General features: G+C 41.4%; 1 protein-coding gene across 1 annotated transcript in view; it reads right to left on the reverse strand.

Annotated features, from left to right (window-relative positions):
• LOC100743445 (protein TIS11) overlaps positions 1 to 16158 on the reverse strand; it is a 25495-nt gene extending 9337 nt beyond the window's left edge. Inside the window, exon 1 of the mRNA XM_033323479.1 lies at positions 15396 to 16158. Coding sequence (XP_033179370.1) covers positions 15396 to 15455 — 60 coding nt within the window. The 5' untranslated portion in view covers positions 15456 to 16158. The remainder of the gene's footprint in view (positions 1 to 15395) is intronic.
• Positions 16159 to 16443: the final 285 nt, after the last annotated feature.

Genomic DNA, 16443 nt, shown 5'->3' on the forward strand with positions numbered 1-16443 from the left:
GTGCACGGGACGCGAGTGATTGTAAAACGCGATGACTAACGTGTATGATTCAGGTCTGATAGCGAGTGGAAAAGATGGCGACGCCGACCATGTAAAAACCGGATTCCAACTTTTCAGAGTCGATTCGCCTGCACTTGTTCCTCTCCTCTCTGCTTCCTCGACCGACCGTTCAATGACACTTTTTATTACATCGTACGCTGTTATACGAGTGGTTCGGAATAATAATAGCGTAAAAACAAGCTTCTGTGTAACGTTGAATATCGAGGAATATTCGCTATAAAAGTACATCGCGTTTCATAAAACTATACACAAATTTCAATAAGATCGGAGATTTTATTAAGTCGTTATTATTCCGAATGACACGTATCAGCTGGTTGAACATTGTTCTCTGACTCAAAGATCCACGTCAGTTTTAACTGCACCTTTTAGGAATGCGCAACTTTTTCTCCAGTTCCTTACGGGACAATCACAATCGAGCTCTCTCTATATATAGAAAGAGGGAGAGAGAGAGAGAGAGAGAGAGAGAGAAAGAAAGAGAGAGAATTTTTTTATTTTCATGCAAATCCCAGTTCGCACTCGGGAATCCAAGGTGAGCGTTAAAAGCTAGCGAAACCAACATTAATAACTGAATAAACACAGTGTTTCCGCCAGTTAAATATTCAGTCTGTTTCCACAGCTGATTTGCTCGTTGCGAATATTTACTTCGCTTTAGCGTTACCGGTTGGTCAGCAGATTCTTCACAAATTTTATTTCAAATAATCGTAATAAAATATACACATGTATATCGGATAAAACGCAGTAGACTGTTAAAGGAACCGTGAAACGAAATATTGAAAAAATACGTTGTACATATTTCGCTTGTATCGCACGGTCGGTATATATCTACGTGTACCACCGATCAGATTTCTATAGCGATGACACGCGATTTATTACCGATGTGACCTGATAAAAATTCAATACTACCGTATGTACCGAGTGTACGGACTATCTTCGCGACTAGTATTTGTTTCGTGGCTGCGTACGAATACCATTGTGTTTGCTTTATCAGAATCAACCTTCTGTAACGTTTCACCGCCGGTAGAAAGTTAGACAGTTTTCACAACGCAAGCACGTGGTAGACTACCTACTACTCATGCTTCCACCAACCTATTGTTCCAAGCTTTTCCTTCCCGTTTCCCCTACTTTTCCACGCTAATGGGATCCTAATAGGAAACGATCGGCCAGACAATGCGGTGAATCAAGCGGAGAAACACCGAACAAAGCGGAACGAGCTTTACCGATATTGAAATACGAAAATGAAAATTAATCGAAACGGAAACAAAGTGGACGTAAAGTGGATAAATCACATCTTTCCTCTGCCGCAGTTTACCTTTATCGCTGAGCTACGACAACGACGAAACGTTGCTCGAAACAAAAGCATCTAGCTTCACGCTAAAGACACAACGAGGTATTATTCGCGTACATCAGCGTCGAGTAGGATTTCGCCAATACGTCTAAACTCGAGCGCTAAAAAGATCACCGCTGTTGCACCATCCGTACCTCGAGTAGTCGAAGAAAACAACGGAGGCGAAGAAAAGACGTGCGTTAGAACGTTAGTAGTCGTCTGAAAAATGATATTATTCCGATCGCTGAGAAAACTGTTCTACACATTATTCATCGTGTATCGAGGGCAAGTCACGGTTCAGTCGTTTGTTCGTTGCGTACGAGACACGATTTACGTAGCTACATCAGAGTCAGGCTTAAACCACTCGGGAAACACGTTAGCCCACAATCAATGTACCATTCAAACACGTAACGATAATTCATCACGAGACAATGTAAAAAATGTCTGGCCAATTGCAACCACGATGTATACACGTACAACGCTGGTTCGTTAGTTCGAGCGAAAACAGAACCGGAATAAACGAAAAATAACGAATTAATTAAGAGTACAATGTAAACGGTAAACTGAGAGAGGCCGTGGTGAACCAGCAGCAACATTCGCATAAAACGTAAAACGTTTCGTTTTATCAACGGTGTTTTCAAAAGCACGTATTTCGAAAGTCTTTTATAAGCGTTACGCGTTTAACGTTAGCAAATGATTCGGGACTTGGGACGAGAACGTTTGAAAAATTATCCACAGCTACCGATTTTCCTAATCAAAGAGCAAATCGCACGATTCCCACGAACGAACGATTTACGATAAAGTCACTCGACTCGTGTACCTTGATAACGCGGCTCAAACTTCGTCTTGTAATTAAAGGCCATGAAAACCGTCAACGATCGTGTTTGCGATTAACTAGCGGTTAAAATAATCGAAGGATCGGAGGCCAATTACACGTGCGACTTTTTCTAGCTGGCCACGTTGCATTCCGTTCTGCGTAATTGCAGGACTTGCGTATAGAACGGGGAACATGATCGATGAGATAAGTATAACGAAAGACCATGAGAAGTTGAAAAGTGTATTCGTTTAAAATTATTCCTCTGCCTCTCTTCTATATACCATATATCTTACATACGGAACAGATTTGGCGTACGTTTGTACAATACATTACGTACAGTCGCTAAAAATTGCAACCTAGAGAATTTCCTCTCGCGAAAACAGGCAAACGACGATTAATTTTCTATTAAATGTAGAATCAAATTATTGAAACCTCGTTATCATGTAATATCTCTCGTTGACGTTATCGGTGGTCGCAGGATTATTTCGAGTAAATTAATTTCTTCGAACGGTTCGAAAATCAAAGCGTTAAATTAACTTTCGCTCGATAAATCTACTAGAAATGTTCCAAGTACGGACAAAGCTCGTGTGTCACAAACTTGCATTGGTAAGTAAAACTAACGCAAGGCGATTACAACGAACGCGCTTGCTGGTTGTACGAGAAACGCATAGTCCAGCAGAGTACATATAAAATGTCTATCCTCGTCATGGTTCGTACACATCGTATAAACAAGCTTGAGAAACAGAGGTCTTACGTTCCCATGACGTTCGCGCTATACCGCCAGCTCCTACGGCAAAGATTCTATTTGTACAGAAGATGGACGAAAAAGTCTGAAAAGCGATCGCACGCGATCCAGACAGAGGTAACTGTGAAACAAGGTAAAGCGCGAACAAACGCGAGATATAGATAGAGAAAGAGGTTGCACGTTGAATCACGATGAAATCGTCGTGTCCACGTACACGAGAACAAAGAGCCACCGAATACATCCCGTGACACACGAAAATACAGAGAGTTATGCAGAAGCCGCAAAGTTGACTGGTCGTAAAACACAGACACAGGCGCGCGCACGATGCTGAGTGCAACGCCGCGTGATTCAGGCGTTGCTGCACGACCACCATGACTTTCCTTCGCATAAAGAAACTGGATGCACGTGTGCATCGAAAGAGCAAGTGTGCGACACGAAGCCACCACAGCGAACCAACACGCACAGCCAACGTATTCGCCAGCGAGCATAGGGTGCCCATCGAGCTGTTTTCATGCTTCCTTTTAGTTTTTACTTCTCTGCCGTTCCGTTTCGGCCGCCTCACCGCCACCGCATCATTTAAATTTACTGGCAAACGAGAATCAAAGGTAAAACTGTCCGCGCATCGTCAGGAAAATCTCCCGTTTCATCAGCTATTTTCACCAGATACGCCATAATTGCATGCTTCTACAGACTACGTTTCGTTAGGTGCAAGGTGATGAATCCTGGCGAAAAACACGTTACAGATGTTAGAGTATCGTTAGAGCATCGATAAAGCATCGACAGAGCATCGACAGAGTATCGACAGAGTATCGATACAGTAGCGTAAGTGGCACTTGGGATTTTGTACGGAAACCGCTGGAGATTTGAAAAATATGCTCGTTCGACGAATTTGTGACTCGGTGAAAATACGATTTCGATGATTTTAAAATATGTTGTAAACATTTAGGACGACTCTTTTGCTGTAGGTAATCGGTCTTCGAGCTTGGTTGTCGAGTTATGCGGGAAAATGTCGTTCCTAGGAAGTACGGTGTCTAGGAACATTGGTTCTTTCTTTTATTCCAACATAATATGCCTTTGTTCGCAAGGCAAAGCTTCTCCTTTCCATTTTATTCATATTTTCACAGATTGTAGAACGCTGCTGGTACGTTGTTCAGAAACGACTCGACTCTAATTTTCACTTCGTGGAACGACAAGTAAGCACTTGAAACGCTTTGAAAAGATAACCATACGCGAGTCCGAGAAAATCCATCCAGGCTAAGAAAGCACATGTGCGCCTGTTTGTAAAAACGACGCGTTCCGTACACATGGCCGAACAAAAAGGGCACACCATGTTTCCAGCGCTACCTTCGGGCTTTCTTCCTCCTCGTTTCGATTTTTCACGAGAGAAAGACCAGCTAACCAGCGTTCGTGAAAGGACGAGAGACTAAGAATCGATCATACGTTCCATTTTTGTTTTCAATTTCACGTTTTTCCCGAGTATTCTGACTTTGTACGAACGAAAAGGAAACGCAACGAGTCGTCAAAATTTTCCTACAAACGTTCACAGCGATAGTCTTGTACCGCAAGCGAGTTCGATTCTTTCCCAAGGCTCTCCTTGAAGCGACGTACGCGTTGTCATTATTCAAGCAACCGCGCATTATGCTTGTAAAAAAATTTAATGCCAATTAACCTCGACTGAGTAGGTGAATGAATGAATGGGAGAGAGAGAGAAAGAGAGAAAATGTACGCGCGTGTGTAATAAATGAATATCATCGTTTTTATAGAAGATATAAAATAGCAAGCAAAAAGCTAAACCAGCCGAAGGAAACAACAATTTCGCAACAGCGACTAAAACCGCTAAGATAAAATAGCAAAAGTGGCAACTTTCGCGACAATGGCAACGAAAACGAATTTATAGCGATTTATATGCGCAGCGAAGTGTCGAAAAGCAATGATCAACGAAAAGGAGGAATTGTGGCCTAAGCAGGCAGAGAACGCGGTTCGCGTGCGGAATATCTTATAGATTGCTGGTTAACAACGTTGCACGTCCTCATAGTCCATTTGCGTTCGACATTCTGTGCTTAATGAATTCCACAATGGGGATACGTACGTATCTCTCTATTGTATCATAAAAGCCATAATTACAGATTTACGGCAACGCCGAGAAAGCGATACTTTACCCCAATTGAACCGATGCACCTATGCAAATTTTATTTCCTGTACACGATCGCTACGTTGCGTTAAAGTCGGCCAACGATTAAAGGAATGACGGTGGTTTCAAAACAATTATATATCGTATATTATATAATAATTACATACGGCAAACGCATACAAACATTTTTATACAAGATTTGTATTTTATATTTAGATATGATTAAAGTTAAGAAACAGTGATTAATTCTTAATCGATAGTTTCTTTTCTCTCTTAATTACAAAAACAGTTATAGTTAATGTCAATGTTATACAACTATTATCCTCGTTGAACTATCACAGTAGTGTAAACGCGTATAATTAAAACATAAGTAAAAATGAAGTTGTCCATGATGCGACAAGCGATGGTAGCAACAACATCGACTGCTCTCCGTGTCGTTTGGTTAACGATACGCGATGGCCACAGACTTTGACTGATTTATCAGGAAAGTAAAAACTTGGAATATAGTTAGCGACCTAAATAATAAGGTGAAGTCACAATACCGAGATAAATTACACCGGAAGCCTGTAACACCGTCGAAAAGATCGAGAAAGAACAAGTTTAGCCGAGCGGAAAGTACTGCTGCAAGCCGATCTATACGTACAGAGAAGCATACGGTTTTCAAACCAGCGACGAGAAATTCGTATGCAAATTACCGAAAATAAACTCATATATAAATAAGTTTATATCGGCTATATCGATTAACCACTAAAAATCTCCGCAGACAAGTTTCAATGTGCTGCTAACAATCCACCGTATTCTTCGAACTTGAAATTCACACGACACTTTTGGCAAATTAAATCGCGAAAGAGCTTGCGCGTTTGTGAAATCGCGCGTTTCGCGTACAACGACCAAATAATTTCAATCGGGACGAAGCAATACGATCGTGATCTTTCCTCTCGATCGGCTATTTTGCACGTCACAGTAACCAGTTAGACTCCAGCAACTTTCACGTTTGTTTTCGTTTTTTAAATCACGGTCGTTTCAGCGTGCCAGTTTTCCTTTCGTCGTTAACGATTAATCGATCGTTCAGTGGAGAGGAAAAAGAAATAAAAAAGAGGAGGAGAAGAAGAAGAAGAAGAAGAAGCAGAAAATAACAAGTCATTAACGATGAATTCATTATTCCGGTCACGCAGCGGAACACAACACAATATCTCATTCGAAATAGCTGTCCGATGCACGCAGAATACTTATGCACTCCGCACTAATCACTATTCCTACCTTTCTCAACAAGGTTCGTGTTCCGAGTATAATGTTTTAGCAATGCAACGCCTGCACGCTCCACCGACACGCCTTTCTTCGAGAGTCTCGCTTCGATCGCCCCTACAAAACAACATATTTTCCTCGACGTCGTCGTCTCTCTCTCTCTCTCTCTCTCTCTCTCTCGTTCTGTATTCCCGCCAATGCTCTATTATTAAAGATACGCTGCAAAACACTGTTTTCGCGCTGATCGTAATAGCACTAACCTTCCGCGCTCGATATGTTTTATTCAACAAGTAGCTACTTATTAAACAGCTCCCACGAACTCGCTTCTCGCTTCACTTGACTTTGTACAGGTTGTAAAAAATGCCTATAGAAAAATAATTGTTTCGAATTAAGTTTTCGATCAATTAGATGGGAATTTTCATCACATCGGACCTCCATGTCTCGTCACATCGATAACCGTCGGAAAAACAAGTACTTTAGATACACAATGTAATAACATATATGCGTAGTAACGTATATGTAACAGTAATAAAAATAATATATGTAGTAATATGTTCATGGTTATCTATGATTCTGATTTCATATATAAATACATCGTAAGCATAAACGAATACTTATCAGTGTAGTTAAGCTTCTTTCTTTTTTTCTTTTTTTTGTAATAGATTAATGTAATCCTGTATATCTGAGGTCAAAATCAATAATTACAAGTGGAATAAAAACAACTGGAAAATAACAAAGTTGTACATTTGATTTTCTTCGTTTATTTCTGACCATACCGCGGGAGGAGAAGAAAAAACATTCAAAGTAGCCACAAAAATGCCGACGATCGACGATCGAGAATTATTTCTGCGATCGAGCTCAACTCCGTTTGGGATGAAAATTCGAAACTGGTTCGCAATCACGATTATTACAGTCGTTATAAGAACGATCGAAGAAACGTGCTTGCTCTCGTCAAGAGCCGCGCTACTTTCTAAAACAATAAAATTTTCAACCATTGATCCGCTTCTAAGTTCGACGCGCGATTAAACGATGCCAGAACTCTAAATTCTCTCATCCTCGGAATACGAGCCCATAAAACATCGAATTTCTCGTCAACAGGTTGGTTCCCAATCGAACGAACGGAAACTTGGCCTAAATCTTTTCGGTGGATCGGCAACACGGCGTGGAAAGTCGAATGTTTTTAATTGGAAAGGTGGATCTCGTCGGGTAAATCAAGCGTGAAAGTGAAATCGAGAGGCGCTAAAATATCGAGAGAAGGATCGAGAGATACGAGGCCGGGAAAATATTGCGTGGCACTCTCGCTTTCTCACGTGTGAGACAACCTTTAGGCTTCCTTGGGAACAGAAACGCGCGTTGTGAACGCAGGAACGCAGGGAAGCAAGGTGCACCCTTCTCGTTCTTCGGCTTCCTTCTACGCTTTTGTGTATCCAGTTTCTTTTCAGAAATACGGGAACAGTTTTTGAGCGTCTCGTCGAACATACTTTTTGCAAGGAGAACCGCAAAAGGGAGACACGCTCGAATCTCAGTCTCATAAAAGAATAAAAAGGAGATTTCCATCTGGTGGAGAAATCCTTCGTGGACCTACCACTATTCTCTCTGTCTCCGGAATATAATTTCAATTCTTTTAGGCCACCATGTACCGATTCTTTTTTTCTTTCATTTTTTAACATCCACACAATGCCTCGTACACGTTCTAGAAAAATTTTAATTTGAAATTTCATTAAAAAAATTTCTTTAATTTTACTTCAGTTTGCATTTCATTGCGAAAGATACCGGGCATTTCTCTTAATGCGTAACAATGTATCTCGTTTATTCGTTTGAGATGTGTATATAGTTGTGGCGATAGTGCTACTTTTTCGTCTCATTTAGATGTCGTGGAAGAAAAATCGGACTACGAGCGCCGGGATTTGAAGAAGTCATAGTCGCTGTCGAGTGACGCCACAAGTTTATAGTTGCGTCAACGTCAGAGGTTATTAGCGGCTGTTGACTGAAGTTTACCGTGTCCGTGTCGGAATATCAACGACGTAAGAAAATCTGGGACATCGATAAATAAAAGAGGAATACGAAAGACACAGAAAGCGATAAGATTTCCACCGAGTTTAGAATCTTTGGGCTGTTATAAGCTGAATTTGTGGGAAAATAAAACACCGTTTTTTTTTTCTAGAAATACGGCTACGTAACACGAACAAGGAAGAACGCCCGAAGACCTCGAAGTGTAATCGGTGAATCCGCTCCGATAAACCAGCAAAAAAGATACGCGCGTCTGATAAATAGATGGCTAAGAAGCCAATCGGTGTAAGTCAGTTACGCGTAAAAAAACGCCGGTGTGAAATTTCAACCGTTCGTGTGAATGAATTGCTGTTGACGTTTCAAAAACCAGCCATTACATCCTCCCGCGGATAAACGGACTATAGCCGTTAAGCTACTTGTAAGTTAAAGTCGAAAAATCTTATATCAAAACTCGTCAAGAGAAGATGAAGATATCCTTATACCAAACGATGCAGTCGGACGAAAAGGAAGAATGGAAAATGAGATCTTTACGGAAAAGATGTACGTATGTAGCGAGATCATAAATTGAATAAATTAAACACGTAAACGCGTCGATCGATCTAGCCACAGTTAGGGTCGTAGTAGTACGCCTGACGAGGCCCTGTCACTTTCTACGCTACGGTAATTATCTTATTGAGAAAAATTAATCCGCGGTTATACCTTCAAGCCTGACTAGTTTTATGACCTCGCAAAATCTCTTCCATCAAGAGTAAGTAATATGCGAGTAAGAAAAAAGAAAGCGAATTTATAATTTGAAACAAACGTCCTTTATATATAGAAGAAGAAATAAAATTCTCCACCCTTCTACTAGCATCTTCCGTTGTATTTTCCACAGTTGCAACGCTGTAGTTCCAAATCGTAATTTCGATCATCTTTCAGTCCTCCTTTCGAATCCTACGAGACGTTAAAGCATTCGAATCTTACTTTTACCACGGTCTATTAAACACGGTTCTAAAAGAAAACAAAGATATCGCGATAAAAGAACAGGTAAGGGAAAATCTAAACAATACCTTGCAGGTTCTAAGTTTGTATACAACGAGTCGTATTACTTGAATGTATTACTTGCATGGATAACTTACAGGGATACGAGCAAACGGTAAATCAGTGGGATAACCTTTTAATAAAATATACTCGACCGATGTCCCCTGATTTTTTACGGTTAATATCGCAGCAGAAATTCGTACATTTCGTTTCGACGCAACCGGTTCCATTTTGCTCGCGTAATTAACGTAATTCTGCCGTTAGAAAACTTACGTACACCCTCCTCCTCTTTATATTCTACGTACATTAGTTGCACTCTCTGCTATTTTTTATTTCTTTTTCCTGATCGACGAGTGTATTCATAACAAGACAATTTCAACGACTCCGATATCATCTTAGAAAGAACTACTCGTTTTTGCTTGCCCTACTTTAATCCAAGATTACACGCACTTTAAACGGGACAACAAGAATCACGAGGACACTATAAAAATGAACCGGTAAATGACAACAATTGATCGTTATAAGCGATATGTAGGATCACGAAAGCAGACGAAAAGGAATATTCTATGAGCAAAGCCTAGAAAATTGGCCGAACAAAGCGCACGAAAAAACCCATTCTTTTTCATCAGGGTTTTAGAGACAGCAAAACCCGTTTCTTTTCAAAAACATAAAAAATTCGTAACAACGTAAAGGAAACGACGGATAAATACCACTACGGTGACCATATTATGGCATTGGGCAGAGCATCCACGAACCTGCATAGAAACCAGGTACAAAGCATGGTTTCTCTCTTTTTTTCAACGAACCGTACATGCTCCGTCTCCCTTTCGCTTCATCCTTCTTGCTCACCCACTTCCATTTCTATCCGCACTAGCACACACACACACACTCTCTCTCTCTCTCTCTCTCCCGCCCTCCCGCGGTTTTCCACTTTTCAGCTCCCCTACATTTCTCCACTTTTTCCCCATTTGTTTCCAGCATCGCTGCGCCCCATTGGTTTTGCCTCGATCACCTATCCTCGTCTTGCTTTTTCGTGTCTCGGTCGTTCGTACGGTTTCTGGCTTCGTCTAGCCAGAGTTCCCTTCGTTCTCCCCCACCCAGGTCTTGTCTCTGATTCTCTCACTCGAACTCGGTCTTTTCCTCGGTCGGCTCTCCTTCCGTCATAAATCCGAAGCAACAGGTTCCTACGCTGCTTACGGCTTGCATTTGCCGAGCCGCTTTTTGTTGATGTGCCGGCGCGGTGCAGCGTCGGGCACGTTGCACGCTCAGGGCGAGGTTTCCACTTTCAGAAAAATCCGGACCCCGATAATTCCACGGAAAGGGTAAGACTCGGCGCTATCATGGACGTGGCCCGATCACCGACTTCTATCAGCCAACCTTCCCTTCTCTCTCTTTCATCCTTTCGCGATAAACGATTTAACATCTCTCGTTACGAGATGGTTCCCATCTTTACAACGTATTTTTTCTAACGCGTCTCTATCTTACACGCAAGATTCGTCCAACGGGACTAGTTAAAAGTTGCTCGGATAAGAAGGTATAAAAGGCGTAACGAGATCGTAAAGTTGTATCTCGATAACAGTAGGTTTTAATACGCGTATTTATATCGTGACACCTGGTTATATTCTTGTTTTAATGCACAAAAGACTCGCTCTTTGTGAATCGAATCTTTGCTCGATCATTCCGATGCGTCATGCCGTACGCTATACATACTTCCTTCCATCTAGCGCCTCGACGCTCGGAACTTAACTCGACGATATTTGAATAAATTTCGTCCTAACGGCCGGGAGGAAAGAAGAAACGAAGTACGCTACCGTGTACACGTTCGGAATAAGATGAGAGCATTGTAGTTCTTGGTATTCCACGGCGAACAATTTCTTTGAAATTTCTAACGTTACACGCATGTTTATTAGATTTACTCGGTTGTATGTATATGGGGTTGCCTGAGATTTATGGACGAATATCATATCGTACTCGTGTTTATACGCGTGAATTACAAGGAACACGATTTATCCTCTCACGGTTGAAGCTTCCTGATTTTGTATTAGAAAGTTTTATCTACTTTCTGATTTCGGCGAAGCGTGCGTCACGTAGCGTAACAATACGCGCAACTTGTACATTTTTACCGAATTTGCCTTCAACGATACCTAAAAGGATCCAAATCTGGTACCATTAAAGTAATCAGACGTTATTTCCTCGAATAGAAAATAACGAGAAGAGAAAATGTCCGGGCGGAACGGAACGATTATCTAAACTGTAAGTAACAAAGTCCAAATTTCGAGAGGAGCTTCAGATAGGCATCGAGCACGATCGAACGATCCCGGATCGAACGAGTTTCGAAATCGCCGAGGAGAAATTGCCGAGGAAAGTTACGAGTTGCGCGTAGATGAAAAGGAAAGAGGGAAAAGAAAGAAGTTCGCGATAAAACTCGAACGCTGCCGCGTCGTTTGTCCGACCATTTCGTCGGTCGCGAAACGAAAACAATAACAATTACGATTTGTTCGACGAAGCTCTTTTCCGTCAGACAGAAACAGGTGGAAAGATTTTATACAACACCACGAAAAGATTGCAATGTAGCGTTTTCGTTTCTAAATTCTTCGACACTGTAACGGATCGTGTACAAAAATGTCCATTACCTACGATCTACAAATTTATATTAAATCGATTTATATTAAAAAAAAAAAAAAAAAAAAAAGGAAAGACGGAGCTTCAGATAGGCATCGAGCACGATCGAACGATCCCGGATCGAACGAGTTTCGAAATCGCCGAGGAGAAATTGCCGAGGAAAGTTACGAGTTGCGCGTAGATGAAAAGGAAAGAGGGAAAAGAAAGAAGTTCGCGATAAAACTCGAACGCTGCCGCGTCGTTTGTCCGACCATTTCGTCGGTCGCGAAACGAAAACAATAACAATTACGATTTGTTCGACGAAGCTCTTTTCCGTCAGACAGAAACAGGTGGAAAGATTTTATACAACACCACGAAAAGATTGCAATGTAGCGTTTTCGTTTCTAAATTCTTCGACACTGTAACGGATCGTGTACAAAAATGTCCATTACCTACGATCTACAAATTTATATTAAATCGATTTATATTAAAAAAAAAAAAAAAAAAAAATGGAAAGACCGTCGTAGCATTTAGTCGAAAAAACTGGAACACTCCCTGTATACCCGAATTGATAATTCAATGTAACGAGACCCCCGCGGTCTCTAAACTCGCTTATCCGTGCCAATCGTGACCGAAGTAAGCTAGTTAAGTGGAGACTTGGCTATGAATAAATGAATGGAGGTGTAATTCACCAAAGAAACAATTTATAGAACGAACGCGTGGTATTTTTACTCGCGAATACGATCGCCCACGTGTTCCTTTGCTTTTCGTTTGAACAATTGCCCAGGGTTTAAGTTCGTTCTATCGCTCAAATACTTAAACGAATCCCCGATGCTTGGTAGTAGGTAACATATACCTAGCGTGTATTTGAACTCTGATCAAAGGGAACAGATTACGCTGCCACTACGATTATTGAAAATTTCAAGGTATTGGTTGGAAGAATAGCGATAAAGAGAGATGAAACGATAAGCGGTTTCACCACTTTTACGAATTACGTCGAAATAAAATTACGAGAATCACGTATTTATTTAATTATATATCTCGTAAAATGTGGAAGCGGTACGGTGGAAAATAAAATCTTGGAAAATCGCATTACGCGTAGATACAAATGTCTATGAAAAAAAAAGATTGCTATTCGAGAAGGGAAGCCGTAACATACTTTGGTTAAATAGACATATTCTTATCGTCGAACCAGATTTCGGATTGGCGGTAATGCGGACAAAAGGAAGTTGGTAAACATAAATGAAATTATTTGTCTGTTTTCTCGTAACAGCGAACAAAGGCATTTGTATTCAAATTAGAGAATATCGCCAGATATGATACCGCGTTGTTCCAATATTGCTACAAAGAAAAACTAACAAACTGACGAAACGAGGGAAGAACAGTTCTGCCACGTGTTTATAAAACAAGTTCCTGTCGCATGACGGAATTCGTACGTACATTAACGAATTTATACGAAACATGATTTACGAAACCCAGACAGATATGAACGCACGAAGCAAGCTACCGCGAACATTATTGCAGGAAATTTATCAAAATTCCCAGATCTAAGTTGGCAACTCGATTTAAATTTAGATATTTATTCGATTTTACTTGCTATGTATTGGATATACTATACAGAGCGGTCAACGTAATTGTTTCAAATTATAATTTCATCATCGGCGTAAGCAAAATACAATGTCAAAAGAAGATGAATTCAAAAAGTATTATCTTCGTAGGAGCCTATATGTTTCTTTTTCTTCTTTCATAAACGCAATAAATGCATTATTCTTTTTATATATATATAAATACATATTTTTTGCATAGATCAAACCCAAATAAATATCTTTTTCCAAGTAAAAAACTAAAATGAAGTTACTTTCCTGTTCTGTTAGTTCTGTGACACGAATGGACGAATTGGAAACGCGTAAATTTTGACGACGATAAAAATGAAGCCAAATTCCCAGGGGTCTGAGAATCGGTGTAATCGGAGATTTCAGAAGCGGGAACGAATGACGCGAGACGAAAAAACGTTGGCACGAGCTTCTATACTTGAAACGATCGTCGGGTCGTCGCAAATTCGGACGAATCATTGACTGCGGACAGCTGTGTCATCCGTGAAAAGTTTGACAATCGAAAACCATATGCAAAATCAGGCACACAAGTAAGCAGAGTCGTGTGTAACGAGATAGAGCTTATACAAACACGCTTCGAGCTGCAAAACCTAAACACAAAGACTCATCATCGGCAATCGAGTTTATCAAACGAAGGATATTTACAACGACGCAACATTGAGAACGACCTCTAATTTCTATAGAAAATAATAAAAGTTCCAGCTTGTTTTCGTACGAATTTGACGCCTGGTCGTGCGCTAAAATCGGAGAGCATACTTGCGAAAATATATTTCAACATATATAGTATTTTAAAATAGATGGATCGCGAGATGGAAGAATTCACTCTTGTCGAAAGACGAGTCCAAATGTCTTGGGAGTTTACTATGTTTACGACGAAGCGAAAAATAAATCCGAAAATCGAGTTAAGCTAAACAGATGCAGGAACTAACGCGATTTAAAGTAAAAATTGTAGTGAAAACAAATAAACGTCGAAGAAAGCAGCGACCGTACGACCGAAAATAACTCTTACATCACGACCTCTCGTTCTTTTGCGCGGTAAAATAAATACCATTACCATAGCAATGGTAATACATAGTACGTAGCTATAGCCGTCTACCTAACTACATTTCATTTTGATATACATAATTTATTTGGGAAGACGCGAGATTTCCTAACGCGCGGCCCTGTTTCTGCTACGTATCTCCTAACCGCGCAGATTCTTCGTACACCATTTCTATCCGTTCCATTCCATATTTGTCCCGCAGTGCAATAGACCGTGGCAGTCGGAACAGAATACGTACCAACACCGTTGCACAAATGTTTGCGCCACGGTACCACCGAGTACCAGCGAGTACTACAACGGCCACGAGAGAATCCAACACGAACTTATTCACCACCATACTATAGTCAGAATTTCCAAGTATTCGCGATGCCACGTGCTGAACCAGCCATCTTTGCATCTAGAACCTGCTGCTTTTGTTGCTTATCAGTCGGATTCTCGATTCTTCGAAACGATAGGGAACACACGTTCGTGATAGTGCAATCTTAATAGAAAGTGATCGTCCAAGATAACGACACGAAATAACCACTGATCGAACAAACACGTCGAGCCTCACCTGATTCATAACAAAGTTCACGAGTCTAAATATAGAAAGACTTCTTTCCATTCGCAACGTTTCAAATATATCGATAATCGTATCGTTTGAAGTGTTCGTTCAACGGTATTCGACACTCCTATACTACTCAGTCGCCTATGTTTGCCCTACCTACGACTTGACAACATGGAACGTTTGAAAAAAGAAGGCGCTAAAGGACGAAACGATCGTGTGACAAATGGTAAAGTATCTTACCTTAAATAAGTGCTCGCTACACTCGACGAACATAGGGGTGCTCATGACGGCAGTCGACATTTTCCCTCGTTTTCGCACAAAAACACACTGGAGTTAGGTTATAACGTAGTCGCGATCCGGCCGTGACTAGCCTTCTTCTTCTTTCAGAGCAGAACAGCGTGCGTGTCGTAGCACGGTAGCCGGTTAATAGTTAAGAAGAAACCGCGGTTGTACGTATCAACTTTGAGAACACAAAAACTGCCACTCCGACGATACGTTCTTGTGGATTTACATTGGAAGCACACCCGTTTCGATTCTCTCAGCGTACAAACAGGCTGACAAAGAAATTCGAACGATCGACGAATATCTCCTCTCGCTTCGAACAGCAAGCAACAACACGCCGCTCTTTCGCCTTGGAGCCTCTTCGATGCTCAGTTTGTGTCACGTGTAGAGATCACCGTGAAAACGAAAGACGATTACGTATATATGGGTTGTGTGACCCTGTACGTGTACGTGTACGTGTGCGTGCGTGTGTGTATGTGTCGTAGTGTACCAGCGACGGAGAAAGAGTATTTGCGAGAGAAACTTGGCACTTTTTCGAATCGAAGACTCTTTATCGCGATTCCCGTGGAGGGGGAAATTTGATGAACCCGTCCAATCTTTCTTTTTCTTCTCGAAAAGATGTAGCTCGCAAGGCCTCCGAATGCGAACTGCGGATCCGTGCGACCGCGCGACGCTCCGTGAGACTCGAAAGGCGGCACCGCGAGCTCCACCAATCAGACCACGCGTCATTGCTACCCGTCCCCACCATCTTTGCGTCACTGTCGCCGGAGATTTGGCAACCGCGCCGACTCCTCAGGCCAATCATGCAAACATCTCTCCCTCTTTCTCTCGGTATCAACAACCCCTTGATCCGCGATTTTCAAATCCCTCCGAGTTCTTCTCCCTCTTTATCCTGTTCTTTCTCATTGGTGGAAATTTAGGGTAGTTTCGGGATACCTAGTAGCATGGCTGTTTTTAGAACCATCGTTCCCCACAGTGTTTACTGCTTCTCTCCCTTCAACCCCCC

The sequence above is a fragment of the Bombus impatiens genome, unplaced genomic scaffold (assembly GCF_000188095.3).
Source record: "Bombus impatiens unplaced genomic scaffold, BIMP_2.2 scf_1055, whole genome shotgun sequence".
NCBI classification, from domain to species: Eukaryota; Metazoa; Arthropoda; class Insecta; order Hymenoptera; family Apidae; genus Bombus; species Bombus impatiens.